The sequence below is a fragment of the Sturnira hondurensis genome, unplaced genomic scaffold (assembly GCF_014824575.4).
Source record: "Sturnira hondurensis isolate 20B ecotype Veracruz unplaced genomic scaffold, ASM1482457v3 Scaffold0016663, whole genome shotgun sequence".
In the NCBI taxonomy this organism is placed as follows: Eukaryota; Metazoa; Chordata; class Mammalia; order Chiroptera; family Phyllostomidae; genus Sturnira; species Sturnira hondurensis.
In genome coordinates, this window is record NW_028089294.1 from 14,672,242 (window position 1) to 14,687,512 (window position 15,271).

Genomic DNA, 15,271 nt, shown 5'->3' on the forward strand with positions numbered 1-15,271 from the left:
GTGCACCAGGCACTCTCCTAGGGACCAGGATATGGCGTGAACAAACCCCATCCGCTCGCAGAGCCTCCCTTCCAGAGAAGAACCCAGTGTGACCCTCTGCCCCAGTCTGCCCCTGACTCAGCACCAAAGGTGCTGCGTCCCAGCCCCAGGCAGCTGGTCACCCCGGCAAAGATGGACACCAAACAAATAAGGAACCAAACACACATCCAATGTGAAAAGTATAATGAAGAAAATAAAGCATGATAAAGATACAAGAGAGTAATGTGAAGGTTGTCACTACAGCTCTATATAGGTCTCTCTGATACAATGACATTCAGCGACAAGAGGAAGCAAGCCCTTCAGAAAAATGAAGAAGAGAGTTCCACACAGAGGTGAATGAAAATGATGAACAGCAAATAAAGGTCCTAAGGGGAGAGTGTACTTAAATGTTTGAGGAAGAGCAAGGAGGCCCGAGTGGCTGAAGAGAGGCGAGCAAGGAACGGAATGAATGGAGACAAAATTAGGGAAGCAACTGAGTGACAGCTATAGTTTAACAGCCACAGCATAGACATCACTTGGGGTTGGGTACAAGTTCCACCTTTTTCCTGATCATTTAACCCCACACTTCCAACCTATAATAATTTGCCCTTTTCATTATAATGGGGCATGTCGTAGTTTATTGATCATCTTCTCTTCTCACCCTAGACAGTGAATATGAAAACACTATCTCATTATCCCATGGCATTCTAGCATATACTGCCTGTGTCTATTTGTGTTCATGCAGCTGTGTCCCCCTGAAATTTAGCCTCCTTGAGGTCAAGTTCCACAGGGTACACTGTTGGACACTTAGTGCACAATCAGTAAACACCCAGATAGGATTCCCATGATTTGTCTTCTGTTGACTTTTATGTTTTTTCACAAGTAACAGAGGGCACGAGCATGTCGGCACCTTATTCATAACATGACACGTGACACAGTACAACAAACACACAGAACAGAATAGGGTAAAAGTGCAGCCACTGATGAATTAACTTACACTGCAGGGACAGCTCTTTAATCAGAAAATGCTTATCACTTGAGGCTCAGAGCACAAGTGCAAACAGCAAAAAGCTCTACAAATAACAACCACTCAAATCAAGAACAACTCTTCTAAATGTTCCTGGAGAATACTTATGGACCCAGCTGACCTGGATGATTATCGTGTTATTGTGGTGTAAGTAACTTCCCATGACCACCCTCAAACCAAATTATCTGCTCCCTCTTGCTATGTACTACTATGCATTATGTACATAATCATCTCACATCATCTATTAATTAAGGCATATGTCTGTCTTCAGAGAATTCATCTAGAATTTCATCTAGAATAGAACTCAGCCTTTATATATACTGGCTAGGTACTAGGTCATAACTTCAATTAATGTTGACTTGAGTGGTTTGGTGAATGAATTACTAGCATATATGATGCAGAGAACTGAAGCAAATTTTTAACAAACCTACTAGAATTTGTGAGTATCGACCTTAAAAGCAGATCTCAGAAATACTATAAGCTTCTTGCAATAGTGTTTCCCTCTCTATCTTAGAAAATACTGTAAGTTCAATTTATGAGAGCAAAGGAAAAACAAAGTTACTTTTTTACAATCATATCCTGATACCAAAATCTGTCATCGTCCAACTTCCACAACAAATTGATTTATCTCAAAATAAAGATAAAGAACATAAGTCTGTAAAGAGATTTTTAGCTTATTAGAAAGACCTTACAGAAAAAAAAAAGACTTGTGAAATTGCAGGATACAACACCAATATTCAAAAATCAATTGTGCCCTGGATGGCATAGCTCAGTGGATTGGGCTTGGGCTGCAAACCAAAGGGTCGCAGGTTTGATTCCCAGTCAGGGCATATGCCTGGGTTGTGGGCCAGGTGGGGGCCACGCAAGAGGCAACCACACATTGATGTTTCTCTCTCTCTCTTTCTCCCTCCCTTCCCATCTCTAAAAATAAATAAATAACAATATTTATTAAAAATATTTTTAAATGTTTTTAAAAAATCAATTGTATTTCAAGACAGCAACGATGTGAAACTAAAACTGAAATTAACAATTTCATTTACAATAGCATCAAAAATATTTAGTAATAAATTTAACAAAAGAAATGCAAAACTTCTCTTCTGAAAAAAACAAAACATTATTGAGAGATATTAAAAGACTAACAAAATGAAAAGACATTTCACGTTCCTGGATTGGAAGACTTAATATTGTTAAGACAGCAATAATTTCTAGCATTGTCTAGAGATTCAATACAATCCCTATCAAGATCCCAGTTGGATTCTTTGCAAAAATTGACAAACTGATTCTAAAATTAATATGTAATATATAAATGTAAATTTGGCTCATAATAGTCAAAGCTAGCAAAGCAATCTTGGAAAAGAAAAACAAAGTTGGAAAACTCATACTTCCCAATCTTGAAACTTATTACAATGTCACAACAATCAAGACAAAGTGGTACTGGCGAAAGGTTAAAATATGAACCAGTGGAAAAGAACTGAGAACCCAGAAATAAACCCTTATATTCACAGTCAATTAAATCTCAACAAGAATGCAAGGACAATTCAATAAGGAAAAAATAGTCTTTCTAATAAATTGTGCTGGGAGATCTTGCTCTCCATTTATAAAACATAAAGCAAAGCCCCTACTTCACAAAAATTAAAACTATAAAAAACCTAAATGTAAGAACAAAAATTATAAAGCTCTTCAATGAAAACCTAACAGTAGGTATTTTTTAGCCCTTGGACTAAACAATGGTTTCTTAGATATGAAACCAGAAGCGCAAGCAACAAAAGAAAAAAAAAGATAAATTAAACTTCATAAAAAATGTGAAACTTTTCTTCTTCAAACAATACTATCTAGAAAATAAAAAGACAATCCACAGAATGCGAGAAAATTTTGGTCAGTCATGTGTCTGACAAAAAGAACTTATACCCAGAACATAAAAACAAAAAAAGAAGAACCTTTACTACTCAACAATAAAAAGGCAAATAATCCAATTTTAAAACTAGCAAAGGATTTAAATAGACATTCCTCCAGAGAAGATATACAAATGGCCAAGAACACATAAAAAGATACAAAACATTATGACGCATAGCCAGCAAGGAAATACAAACCAAACCACAATGAAATAACACTTCATACCCCCTAGTATGGCTACAATCACAGACAGAAAATAAAAAGTGTTGATGAGGGAGTAGAGAACTTGGAACACTTCTACACTCTGCTGGGTATGCAAAATGGTACTGGCGCTTTAGAAAACAGTCTGGGAGTTCCTCAAAAATTAAACACATAGTTACTATTTGACACTGCAATTCCACTCCTAGGGATATAACCAAAGGAAATAAAACTATATCCACATAACAGCAATATTTATAATAGCCAAAATGTGGAAACAACCCAAACATCCATCAACTGACAATGTATAAATAATAGGTGGTATATGAATGCAATGGGATATTATTTGGCAATAAAAACATAGTGATATATGCTACATTAAAAAGAGTATAATAAGCCCTGGCTGGTGTAGTTCAGTGGACTGAGCGCAGGCCTACGAACCAAAGGATCGCAGTTCGATTCCCAGTCAGGGCACATGCCTGGGTTGCAGGCCAGTTCCCAGCAGGGGACGCATGAGAGGCAACCACACAGTGATGTTTCTCTCCCTCTCTCCTTCCCTTCCCCTTGAAAGATAAATAATAAAAAATCTTTTTTAAAAAGTATAATAAGTGAAAGTCTATCACCAAATCCACATGTTGTATGATTTTACTTATAAGAAATGTCCAAAATAGGCAAATCCATATAGACCAAATATAGATTAGTTACTGCCTAGAGTGGACAATGAGAAGTTTCTGCTAATGGGTCTGCAGTTTCTTTTAGGGGTGACGACAAAATTCTAAATTTAACTGATGATGGTTGCACAACTCAATGAATAACTAAAAACCATTCAATTATACACTTCAAATGAGTAAATTACATGGCACATAAATTATGCCTCAGTAATGTTGTTGTTAAAAAAATTAGAACTATCCCCAAAATGGAAAATGATACATCACTGGAAATAATGTTAAGCAAAGGCAAATGGTCTTGTGTTAGAAATATTACTGCAAAAGATGGATTTAATTATAATAGTCCAATAGCAGTTCAAACTAATATATAAAAATCACCCAGGGAATTTAAAGACACTAACTCCCTAAAGTATCTAATTCAGCCCTGGCCATTGTGGCTCAGTTGGAGCATCATTCCATAACTGAAGGGTTGTGGGTTCGATTCCCAGTCAGGGCACATGACTAGGTTGCAGGTTCAATCCCAGGTCCAGGTGCACACAGGAGATAACTGACAGATGCCTGTGTCTCACATCGATATTTCTAGAGAGAAACTCCCTTTTTCTCTCTGAAGAAACATCCTGGGATAAGTAAGGATTTTTTTAAAAAATCTAATTCAGTATGTCCACTGGAGTCCAGGAATCTGAATTTTTAACTGGCTCCCTAAATTATTCTAATGCAGACCAGAAGTGGGAATCACTAGACCACTAAGATCCTAACTCAAGAATTTATGACAGGAGTCCCCAACCTTTTTGACACCAAAACCCAGTTTTATGGAAGACAGTTTTCCACAGGCCAAGAGGGTGCAGTGGGGAGATGATTTCAGGATAATTCGAGTGCATTACACTCAAGCTCACCTCCTGCTGTGCAGTCTGGCTCCCAACAGGCCCAAACCAGTACTGGCCCATGGCTCAGAGGTTGGGGACCCCTGATTGAGGATTTTCTGGTGTCTGTGAGAGACCTAGCTCTAGACCTGGTATCTATCTAGCATTTTCCATTCACCTAAGAATCTCAAAGTCCTTAATGGCACTCACCTCTCCAAATTATAAAGGTTTGAGTTTAGAAAGAGATAGTTTCATCTGATGGATTAGAGCCCCACACATGTTTGTAGTAACCTTTTATATATCCTTTATTTAAGTTACTTAAAATCTTTTTTTGGAAAGGAACAGGTTTAAATAAATTGAATAAGTAAAAGATCACATATAGTCTTTAAAGCTTTATTTCTCAAACTGGGACACACTGGAGATTCCATTTTTTCTCAAATATATATAATTTAAGATATTTTTATATTAAAAATGCAGGTATATTATAAAATCAAATGCAAAACTTTTATAAATTCTTAAGATAGAACTCAGAAACTTCAAGGAAATTCCATATTTGCCACAGGAACTACTTTGGACTACACTCCCAGATGCTAAGGGCACATACTCATTCTCTTCTGCAACTAATACCTCAGTGGGAAAATCCAAGACGTCTAGGCATTGTTTCCATTCCATGGGTGATGAAATACGCAATCTCCATGCATTCGAAACCATACACAGTACAGACTCACTGGTTGCTAGTGACTGTGCTCTGTGTACTTCCAGAAGGGAGAAGAGACGTCTGAACTGAATCTGAGAACTGAAGCATAACCGGTGAACAACTGAGCAAAGTCCTCCATAAGCATCAGTGTTCACGGACGTATGTGCTGAGGACCAGGCCTTGTGTTGTAGTTTATCCTGCCCTAGAGTTTTAACCAGATGACAGTGAACACCAAGGGCACCCTCCAAAACTGTTGGAAGGTGGACCCTTGTACCCTGGCTCCTCACTTATGCTCGCCTAGCCCACAGGTCCAAGAAGAAGCACTTGGTTGTCTGCCAGAGGCCTTAGGTCTACTGCAGCTGAAGAGAAGGTGTTCTACTGGATATGTAATCTTTCTTCTAGGCATAGTGCTTTAATTTTTTTAAGCTGTTCTTTTTCATATAATTTCTCAAAACATTTGTGGTAACTTCTCTCAGGGACAAAATACAGAAGAGTGAATTTATAATATCAACTCTGATACAACCATATAAATCAATATCCTCAATACTAACATAGAAAAGTAGAATAAATCTTAATGTCTTTCTAGCTTTTAAATTCTACTTCTCACAATACTTGTTAATATCCAAGATATACTTTGCAACTTTTAAAGCTGAAACAAGAAGTTGCAAACACGTATTTCTTATCCATTACATGCTAGTGTTCCTTCTTGTATCATCCCGGCTCAAAACCCTCTGGGTCGGCTCTTGGCCGTTCGAAACTCTTCTCAGTTCTGGTCCTCAATGTCTCCCTAATCCATGACACTGACCGCACTGCTGTCAGATGCCTGTCCAGCCACTTCCTGCCATGGCTCTCAACCCAGCATTTAAGGCACTTACCTTTCCAACCCTTTCTAGCCCTTCGTTGTATTAACTTTCATTTCAGCACACCTGTCAGTACCTTTTTCTACAATCTACTACACATAACTTCTTCAAATGGATGTCCTTCCCCCTACCTGAAATACTCTCTGCTGTATTCCCTATTTTTCTTCTTTTGTTCAAGAATGAGTATAAGTCTCAACTCCACTACAGGGCTTTTCTGACAACCTTCTCTAAATTCCCGAAGCACCTGGCCTGAAATACATCTCTGGCATTTAACACATGCTACCCTCCACTGGGCAGATTTCATATACAAGAGGTCTATAGGGAAACTTCTGCCTCATTTTCTCCAGTGAAGCCCTTGAGCTTCAATACAGGGTGAATGTCTAACAGGTAGCATGGAAAGGGGCCCTACTTAAACTAAAATTTTATTAAAAATAAGCCAAAATTGTGTAATTATTACAAAGATAGCAACAAAGCCACCCCACTCTTGCCAACCATATTTTTACAGCTGTATTATAGAACATAAGAGAATTCTTTAAATGGAGCCCTGGCCAGGCTGCTTGGTTGGTGGGAGCGTCATCCAGACGCGCCAAGGTTGAAGGTTTGAGCTCCCGTCAGGGCACATGCAAGAGCAGCTACTGAATGCATGAGTAAGTGGAACAACAAATCTCTCTCTCTCTTCTCTCAAATCAATAAATTCAAAAAAAATTTTAAATAAATTCATTAGGTTTAAAATGTCCTGGTAATACTCCAGGACATTTTAGTCCTTTTTAAAAAGGGAGTGGGGTAAGATTTCAAAGTAAGTCACCAAAACTTTAAATTACAAAACTTACAGGGAACAAAAAATATCCAGAAAAAAACAAAGAACATAGTTTTGAACAACAATAAAACTTCTTACAGTATAGGCATCATAGCAAAATTAAACTGGGAAGGAAAGAGATGTTTTTTGTCTGGTCAGACTTTGAAACAAAATGGCATGTTTTCCTCCATCAGCCATGCAAAACACACAATTTTTATACAAACCACATGTGCCCTGACAAGTACCACCGCCCCTTTGCCTTAATTCCAGACACATTGTACTTCAACTGCAAATTTTCAGATCTAGCTTGATAAAGTGCACTTCACCTGGCCTTTATCCTTCTGATAATCACAGAGATAATTCGGACATAACTCCAAATCTGCCACTTTCACTTCTAGTACCAAAAAAGGCCGCTTGAAGGGCCCAAAACCGCTCCCCTAACAAGCCTGTGATGAAGTGTTAGTAAACATCAGAAAATTGATTGCAGGCATGAAATATTAAGTTAAAACAAAGAAAATGTTTTCAACATGTCTCCTTAAGCTGAAGTAAAAATATTTTAACCAATATGCTAGAGACTTTCATTATTTCAAATGGTCTGAAAGTAAAACTGCAATAAAAAACCCTCTTATTTAAACTATTTCAGAACATGAAGAACATTTCTCTGTTATTTTACAGAACAGAGAAAAAGGGGATGGAAAAAAGTCCACATGTTGGGCAAATTCATCTATTAAGCAATGGTCAAAAGCTAACTTTACTTTCTTTCAACAAAGAACACCCAAATGAGCCGGCAGTTACTCACATGCAGAGCAGAAGGGTCTGGCAGAAATTCAGCATCTTCTCCGAAGATAAAATCGGGGGGCAGCTCTGGGTATTGGGCATTGAAGATGATATCCCCTGAAATAAAAGAGAATGTCAGGCCCTCTTATTTCCTCATTAGTGCATGAATGTTCTGAAGAATGCATCAATAAACTTCTGAAATAAGTTTATATTATTTTAGTAAAAAAATCTGAATAACACTTTCTAAATGATTAATTCTCCAAACAAAAGAACTGATATCCTCTTTTAAATTAACATCCACAACATGCAAGCAAAAAATTTTAATCTCCTAACACAGTCTAAATATAAATACCCAAGCAGAAAAGTATAAAGAGCCACAAATAAAACACATGGAGATATTTGTTATAGGAAATGTTACTGTCCAATCTCTGCCTGCTAATTAACAGGCCTTTATTGAGAACCAATTCTCTAAAGATGCAGTCCTTTACTTGAAGAAATTAAACATACAAGCCTCTGGTATAATGGAAAGAACATTTGGCGTGGAGTCAAAAAAAAGCCTGGTTAATGTCCACGAGGTCTCCTAATCATTTATTTTTATTACTCAGGTGATCTTGAGCAAGTTCTAACTTCTTTAGACTCCAGTTTCCTCACCAGTAAAAGGGGGATATAATATCACTAACACCACAGACTGGTTGTGAGGATAAAAGAAACCACTGTGTCCTAGCGTGGTGTCTGGTACACAGCAATAAGTGATACGGGGATACTACTGTTGTTATTACTACTATTATTTTAATACATAAGACAAATTACCAAGTCTCCTCAGCAAATTTGTGTTGTAAACTCTTCTCCCTCTCTGTTTCTTTCCTGTCTCCTTCTTGAGCTCCCTTTTTTGCCCCTTCACTCACCTGAAGGATCAATCCCCATAATTCTGCTAATATAAACAAACAAATTAGTATACCAGTAATCTAACACACATATATTGGGTTCTAGTATATAAGTACATTGGGTTCCACAATACTCATGCACACACAGACATCACTCTAATTGCACAAACAATAACACCTTCATGGCAATATCCAAATTTAAACATTGAGACTTCAGTTCTCATTTGAGCCTTTCTGGCTCTATGTACTATGTACATCTTTCAATGTCAAACTCAACAATCTAAAAACATGTTCCATAGTGTCCCTTTTCTTACTCCTCTTTCATCTAGATGACTTTCCTGTTTCTAGGGATGGCACTGCTATTTCTTAATCACCACGCTGAAAATTTAATATCACCTTACCCATCCCCTTCCTACTCACAGAAACAAACGTTTCTCATATGGGCATTTCCTACTACAAAAGGCTCTATCCAGGCCCAGATGACCTAGTCCACACACTCATGCATCCAACGCACAAACATTTGAACTCTGCTCTAGGCATTATGCTAGGCACTGAAGATCGAGCCAAAAACTACGTTCTCGAAGAGCTGGCAAGACTAAAGGAATTCAACTACTGCTATACCCTCCTAAGTCATCACCTGTTACCAGTTTCCCTCCAGCCCACAACACACACTAACAACAAAGCACAACTTCTTGAAGGGCTGCTTCGACCCAAAACTCCCTGGCTCAAAAACCTTAAGTGATTGTCTAATATCAAACAGAGTAAGGGCCAACTTTTCCAACTGTCATTTAAGGCCTCCAAAATACTATGTTCCTACTTATTTACCCATCCTTCTCTCTATCTACAAGCCAATACCAATCTTCCATTCCAGTCCATTTGATCCACTCACTGACCTCCACATACTATGATACATAGTTAAAATGCTCTTTCCCCTTTCTCAGTTCTTACCCACACTTTATAAACTTACTTAATTACCTTTTCTTGTATGAAGACTTGTCTAATAAATCCAGAACAAACTGATCACTGTTACTTCTGAAATTCAACAATATTAACTGGTTATACCATTCACTTGGGTACTGAAATGTAGTCTAGTCATATTAATTTATTGTTTCATTAATTTTTAAAAATATTTTGTTTACTTATTTTTAGAGAGAGGGTCAGGGAGAGAGAAAGAGAGGGAAAGAAACACTAATCTGTTGCCTCTCTCATGCCCCCAAGGGAGGACCTGGGCCCACAATCTTAAGAATGTACCCTGATGGGGAATCGAACCAGTGACCTTTTGGTTTGCAGGCCAGTGCTCAGTCCATGGAGCCACACCAGCCAGGGCTGTTTCATTAATTTTTAAATTTCATAATAAACACATGCTACAATGTGAGGCACTGTGATACATACTGTGTCAACTCCAAGGTGGTCATTGTCAAGGAGCTTACATTTAGTGAGAGAGACAAGGCACACACACAAAATCACTAATACACTAAGTACAAGCTAAGTACATGTACTTGATCCTCCTAGATATCTTGTAAGCATTCACAAAGTAAACATGCTCTTTCACTTATTTCATGCCTTCAACAAGGCAAAATGCCACACACAGAGAATAGATTTGAGAAATACTCAATACATGAAATAAATTCCATTCTCCACATTGAATATCTAAGCACTGACGACATTTACCGTAACAAAGAAAGTGTGGAAGAGATATCACTTCTGCCACTTTCTACAGGAAATAAATTGTAATACAAATATATCCTTCAGAAGTTGGACGGAGAATTAATTATCAAAAGTTAGTACAATCACACCCTTCACCCTACCCACTCTCATCTCTGGTTTTCAACTAAATCTATTACAAATTATAAAATTTCTCCAAACCTGCCAACTAAAGCATTAACCTAAGCCAAAACAAAAAAGAACTAGTGAAGACAATATGAATGCCCTGATTATTCATTCCTATTCAACTATACTATCATGCACAATTCCTCAGGACAACATGGACATTACACATAATGTTTTTAAAAGTCCTATACATGGCCCTGGCTGGTGTAACTCAGTGGATTGAGCATGGGCCTGTGAACCAGAAGATCGTGGTTCAATTCCCCATCAGGGCACATGCCTGGGTTGCAGGCCAGTTTCCAGCAGGGGCCAGTTCCCAGCAGGGGATGCACCAAAAGCAACCATACATTGATATTTCTCTCCTCTCCTTCCCTTCTCTTCTAAAGATAGATAAATAAATTTTTTTAAAAGTCCTATACTTAGCTTACTTTAGTGACTTTTAGAAAAAAATTGTGAATTTAATAAAGCAAAGGCATTAAAGTTTTGGGAAAATCCAAGCTAGAATCTATCGTGCCTTGACGCTCAAAAAATAAATAGCATGCTGAATTCCAATAGAAGAAATTTTATTATTTTTGTTTCTAGTGAGGACACAAAGATGGATTTTCAAGTTCTCAAAGGAACATTGTCAGTAATACATATTTCCAAACCACTAAACATTAAAAATCTGAACCAAAGATACTCACTCTTGCCAATTCTATTCAACATTATACTGGAATTTCTAGCCAGGGCACTTAGGCAAGAAAAAGAAATGAATGGTATCTATTGCGTTGGCCAAAAAGTTCATCTGGTTTTGTTCTGTAAAATGGCTCTAGTAGCACTTAGTTATCTTTAACTTCATTCAAAACAACTTTGTTAGATTATATTGTGAAAGCTGTCACATCAGCATGCATTGAAAAAAGTATCAAAATGAGTGAATTTTTGTGTAGCCATTTGAATATTGAAAATGGAAAAATGTGTAACATTTGTGGCATACTATGCTTTATTGTTTCAAAAAAGGTAAAAATACAACTGAAACACACAAAAAAGATCTGTGCAGTATATGGAAAAGGGGCTGTGACTGACTGAACAAGTCAAAAGTGGTTTGTGAAGTTTTGTGCTGGAGATTTCTCACTGGACGATGCTCCACAATTGGGCAGACCAGTTGAAGTTGACAGTGATCAACTTGAAACATTAATTGAGAACAATCAATATTATACTACACAGGAGATAGCTCACATACTCAAAATATCCAAATCAAATGAAATTATTGTTGAAAATGAAAAATGTGTTCTTTATTTTTCAGAAAAGAAACATACAGACTTTTTGGCCAACCCCATAGACTGGATTTTAAAAAACACTATGAGAACTGTTAAGATTAGCAAGGTTACCTGATAAATGTATAAAATCAATTGCATCGCTATATATTATCAATGAACAATCTATTTCATTTACAACAGCATCAATCAAAATACTAAAAATAAACTTAACAAGAGAAATGTAGATACATTTACTTGAAAACTACAAAACATTGCTGAAAAACATTAAAGAAGGCCTACAAAAATGGGAAGCTATCTCATATCCATGGACCAGCAGACTTAATATTGTTAGGGTGTCAGTGCTACTTAAATTAATCGACAGATTTCAACAATCCCAATCAAAATCCCTGCTTGATTTTTATTTTTTCCATAAATTGGCCAGCCAATCGTAAAAGTCACATGCAAATGCAAGGAATCCAGAATGGCCAAAAAGCAATCTTGAAAAAGTGAAATTGGAAAACTCACACTTTCCAATTCAAAGCCACAGTAATCAAGACAGCGTGGTGCTGGCAAAAAGAAAGACATTCTGATCAATGGAATGTAATTCAAAGTCTAGGAATAAACTTTCACATTTACAGTCAATTGATTTTGACAAGGGTACCAAGATAATCCATAATGGGGCAAAAAAAGAGAGAGAAGGAGAGTAACAGAGGGCTGACAAAGTTGTGGAGAAACTGGAACCCGTGAACCATTCACTGGTGGGACTGTGAAATGGTGCACCATGTAAAATGGAAAACAATAAGGCAGCTCCTCAAAAATTTTTAAATAGTATTACCATATAATTCAGCAATTCCACCCTCAGTGTGTACCAAAAAGAAGTGAAATCGGTGTTTCAAAGACATTTGTATACCCAGGTCCATAGCAGCATTATTCACAATAGTCTAATGAAAACAACCCAAGTGTCCATCAACACTTAAACAGAAAAACAGGTACATTCTGGCACATACTATAATATGAATAAACCTTGAAAATGTTATGGTAAGCAAAATAACCCAGTTACAAAAAGGCATATACTGTGTGGTTCCACATATATGAGGTATCTAGAGTAGCCAAAATTCATAGAGACAGAAAAAAAATGGTGGCTAGCAAGGGTTGGGCGGGGGGGCGGGGGGGAAATGGGGGGTTGTCTAATGGGCATGAAGGTTTAGTCTTGCAAGATAAAAAACAGAGTTAGGGGTACTGGTTGCAGAACAATGGGAATGCGCTTAACACCACCAAAATATGCACTTGAAAAGTATTTAGATGTTAAATTTTATGTTATGTATATTTTACCACAATTAGACTTTTTTTAAATAAAAGAGTCTGCTATAGACTATTGAATGTTTGTGTCCCCTTAAAATTCATAAGTGGAAACCTAATCCCCAATGTAATAGTATTTGGAGGTGGGGCCTTTGCAAGGTGATTATGACACAAGGGCAGAGCCCTCATGATTGGGGTTAGTGCCCCTAAAGAAAAACCCGGGAAAGCTCCTCTGCCCCCTCTGCCATGTAGGGTTACAACAAAAAAGCAGACTGAACTGGGAAGCAGACACTGAATCTGACACTGAATCTGCCAGCATCCTGACTTCAGAGTTCCCAGCCGCCAGAACTATGAAAAGCAAACATTTGTTGCTTAGGCCATTCAAGGTATAATACTTTGTTAGAGCAGCCTAGACAGACTAGGACAGAGTATTCTCAACAAACGGTGCTGAAACAATTGGGTATCTTCATGATAAAGAATAAAGCTGAGTCCCTAACTTACAACATATATCAAAATTAACTCGAAATCAATCAAAGACCTAAGTGTAAGAGCAAAAACTATACAACTCTTTGAGGAAAACATAAGAGTAGATCTTTATAACAAGGCAGTGTTTTCTTACATATGAAATCAAAAGTACAAGCATTAACAACAACAAAAAAACTAAGTGAACTGGATGACATAAACATTTTAAATTTTTGTCCCTCAATGACACTGTCTAGGAAGTAAAGACAACTCACAGAATGGGAGAAAATATGGGACTTGCAAATCATATATCTGATAAAGAACTTGTACCCAGAACATATATAATGCATGATTATACCTCAACAATAAAAAGACAAATAACCCAACTTAAAAATGGATGAAGGATTTGGTTATTTCTTCAAAGGAGATACAGAAACACCTAACAAGCATATAAAAAGATGCTCAACATCATTAATCATTAAGGAAACCAAAGTCAAAATCACAACAAGGTGCACCACTTCACGCCCACTAGGATGGCTACAATCGAAGTGACATGTATGTAGTAGCAGGGCTTGGTAAGGATGCAGAGAAACTGAAACCCGCATACACTGCTGCTGGGACTGGAATGGTGTCACCACTCTGGAAAACTCTGGCAGTTTCTCAAAATGTTAAACACGGAGTAACCTTATGACCCATGAATTCCACTCCTAGGTATATATATACTCAGGAAAAGTGAAAACATGCTCACACAAAAACTAGCAGCATTATTTACAACAGACAGAACGTAGAAACAGCCCAATGTCCATCAACTCAAGAACAGATAAATAAAATGTGAGAAATATATAAATAATGGAGTATCATTCAGCTATTTTTTAAAAAGGTAGTTACGTGTTACAATGTAGATGAACCTTGAAAACTTTAAGCTAAGTGACTACAGCCAGACACAAAAGGCCATCTATGAGTACTGTATGGTTACTATATAATTTCATTTACATGAAATGTACAGAATACGTAAATCTGAGAGACGGGAAGTAGATAAATGGTTGCCAGGAGCTAGAAAGGGGAAAATGGGGAGCGACCACTAACAAGTACAAGGCTCATTTCTGTGGTGACGAAAATGCTCTGGAACAGTGACAGCGGCTGCACCACTCTGCGGCGGTATTAAAACCACTGAACTGAACACTTCAAAGCATGGTGTGTAAATTATATCTCAATAAAGCTGTTATTGTTTTAATGTGATGCAAAAATTTGTCCCACTTTAATCTTAAACAAATAAATTGGAAAGTATTTACTCAATGGTTATGAGTAAATGTATTTTTATAAATAAAATTATCTTGAAAATGCACTTAGAGAGTTCTCCACTTAAAAACAACTCTGCAAAGAGCTCTTTTTAAAAACAAAGAATGTTTTTATAAAATGACTACTTATAAATAAAGACCTTTCATTTTCAAGAAGTTCCTATATGGATCCTTCCTATATGGTTCCTAAAGGAGAGTACTAGGGAAGTTCATTTTTTTAAATTTTAGTTGATATTTTTCAAATTTTAAAGCAGCCAAAAGTATTTGAATATACAATAATTTTTTAATAAAAATGTATATCAAATTAACCAAATCATCACACCCTCCACTGAGAGGATCTTTTTAGAAAGAGAGAGAGAGGTTACATGAGGTAAAAAACATCACCTGAGTCTTTTTCCAAAACAAAGAAGTACATTTAAATACCTTTCAGAATCTCACACTCTCACATTTCAGAATTCAGAAACCCTTCCCT

The 15,271-nt window shown here is 37.0% G+C and overlaps 1 protein-coding gene across 2 annotated transcripts in view; it reads right to left on the minus strand.

Annotated features, from left to right (window-relative positions):
- BABAM2 (BRISC and BRCA1 A complex member 2) overlaps window positions 1–15,271 on the minus strand; it is a 350,070-nt gene that overhangs the window by 261,706 nt on the left and 73,093 nt on the right. For both annotated transcript variants that reach the window (XM_037066663.1, XM_037066664.1), the window contains one exon: window positions 7,817–7,911. In XM_037066663.1, coding sequence (XP_036922558.1) covers window positions 7,817–7,911 — 95 coding nt within the window. The remainder of the gene's footprint in view (window positions 1–7,816; window positions 7,912–15,271) is intronic.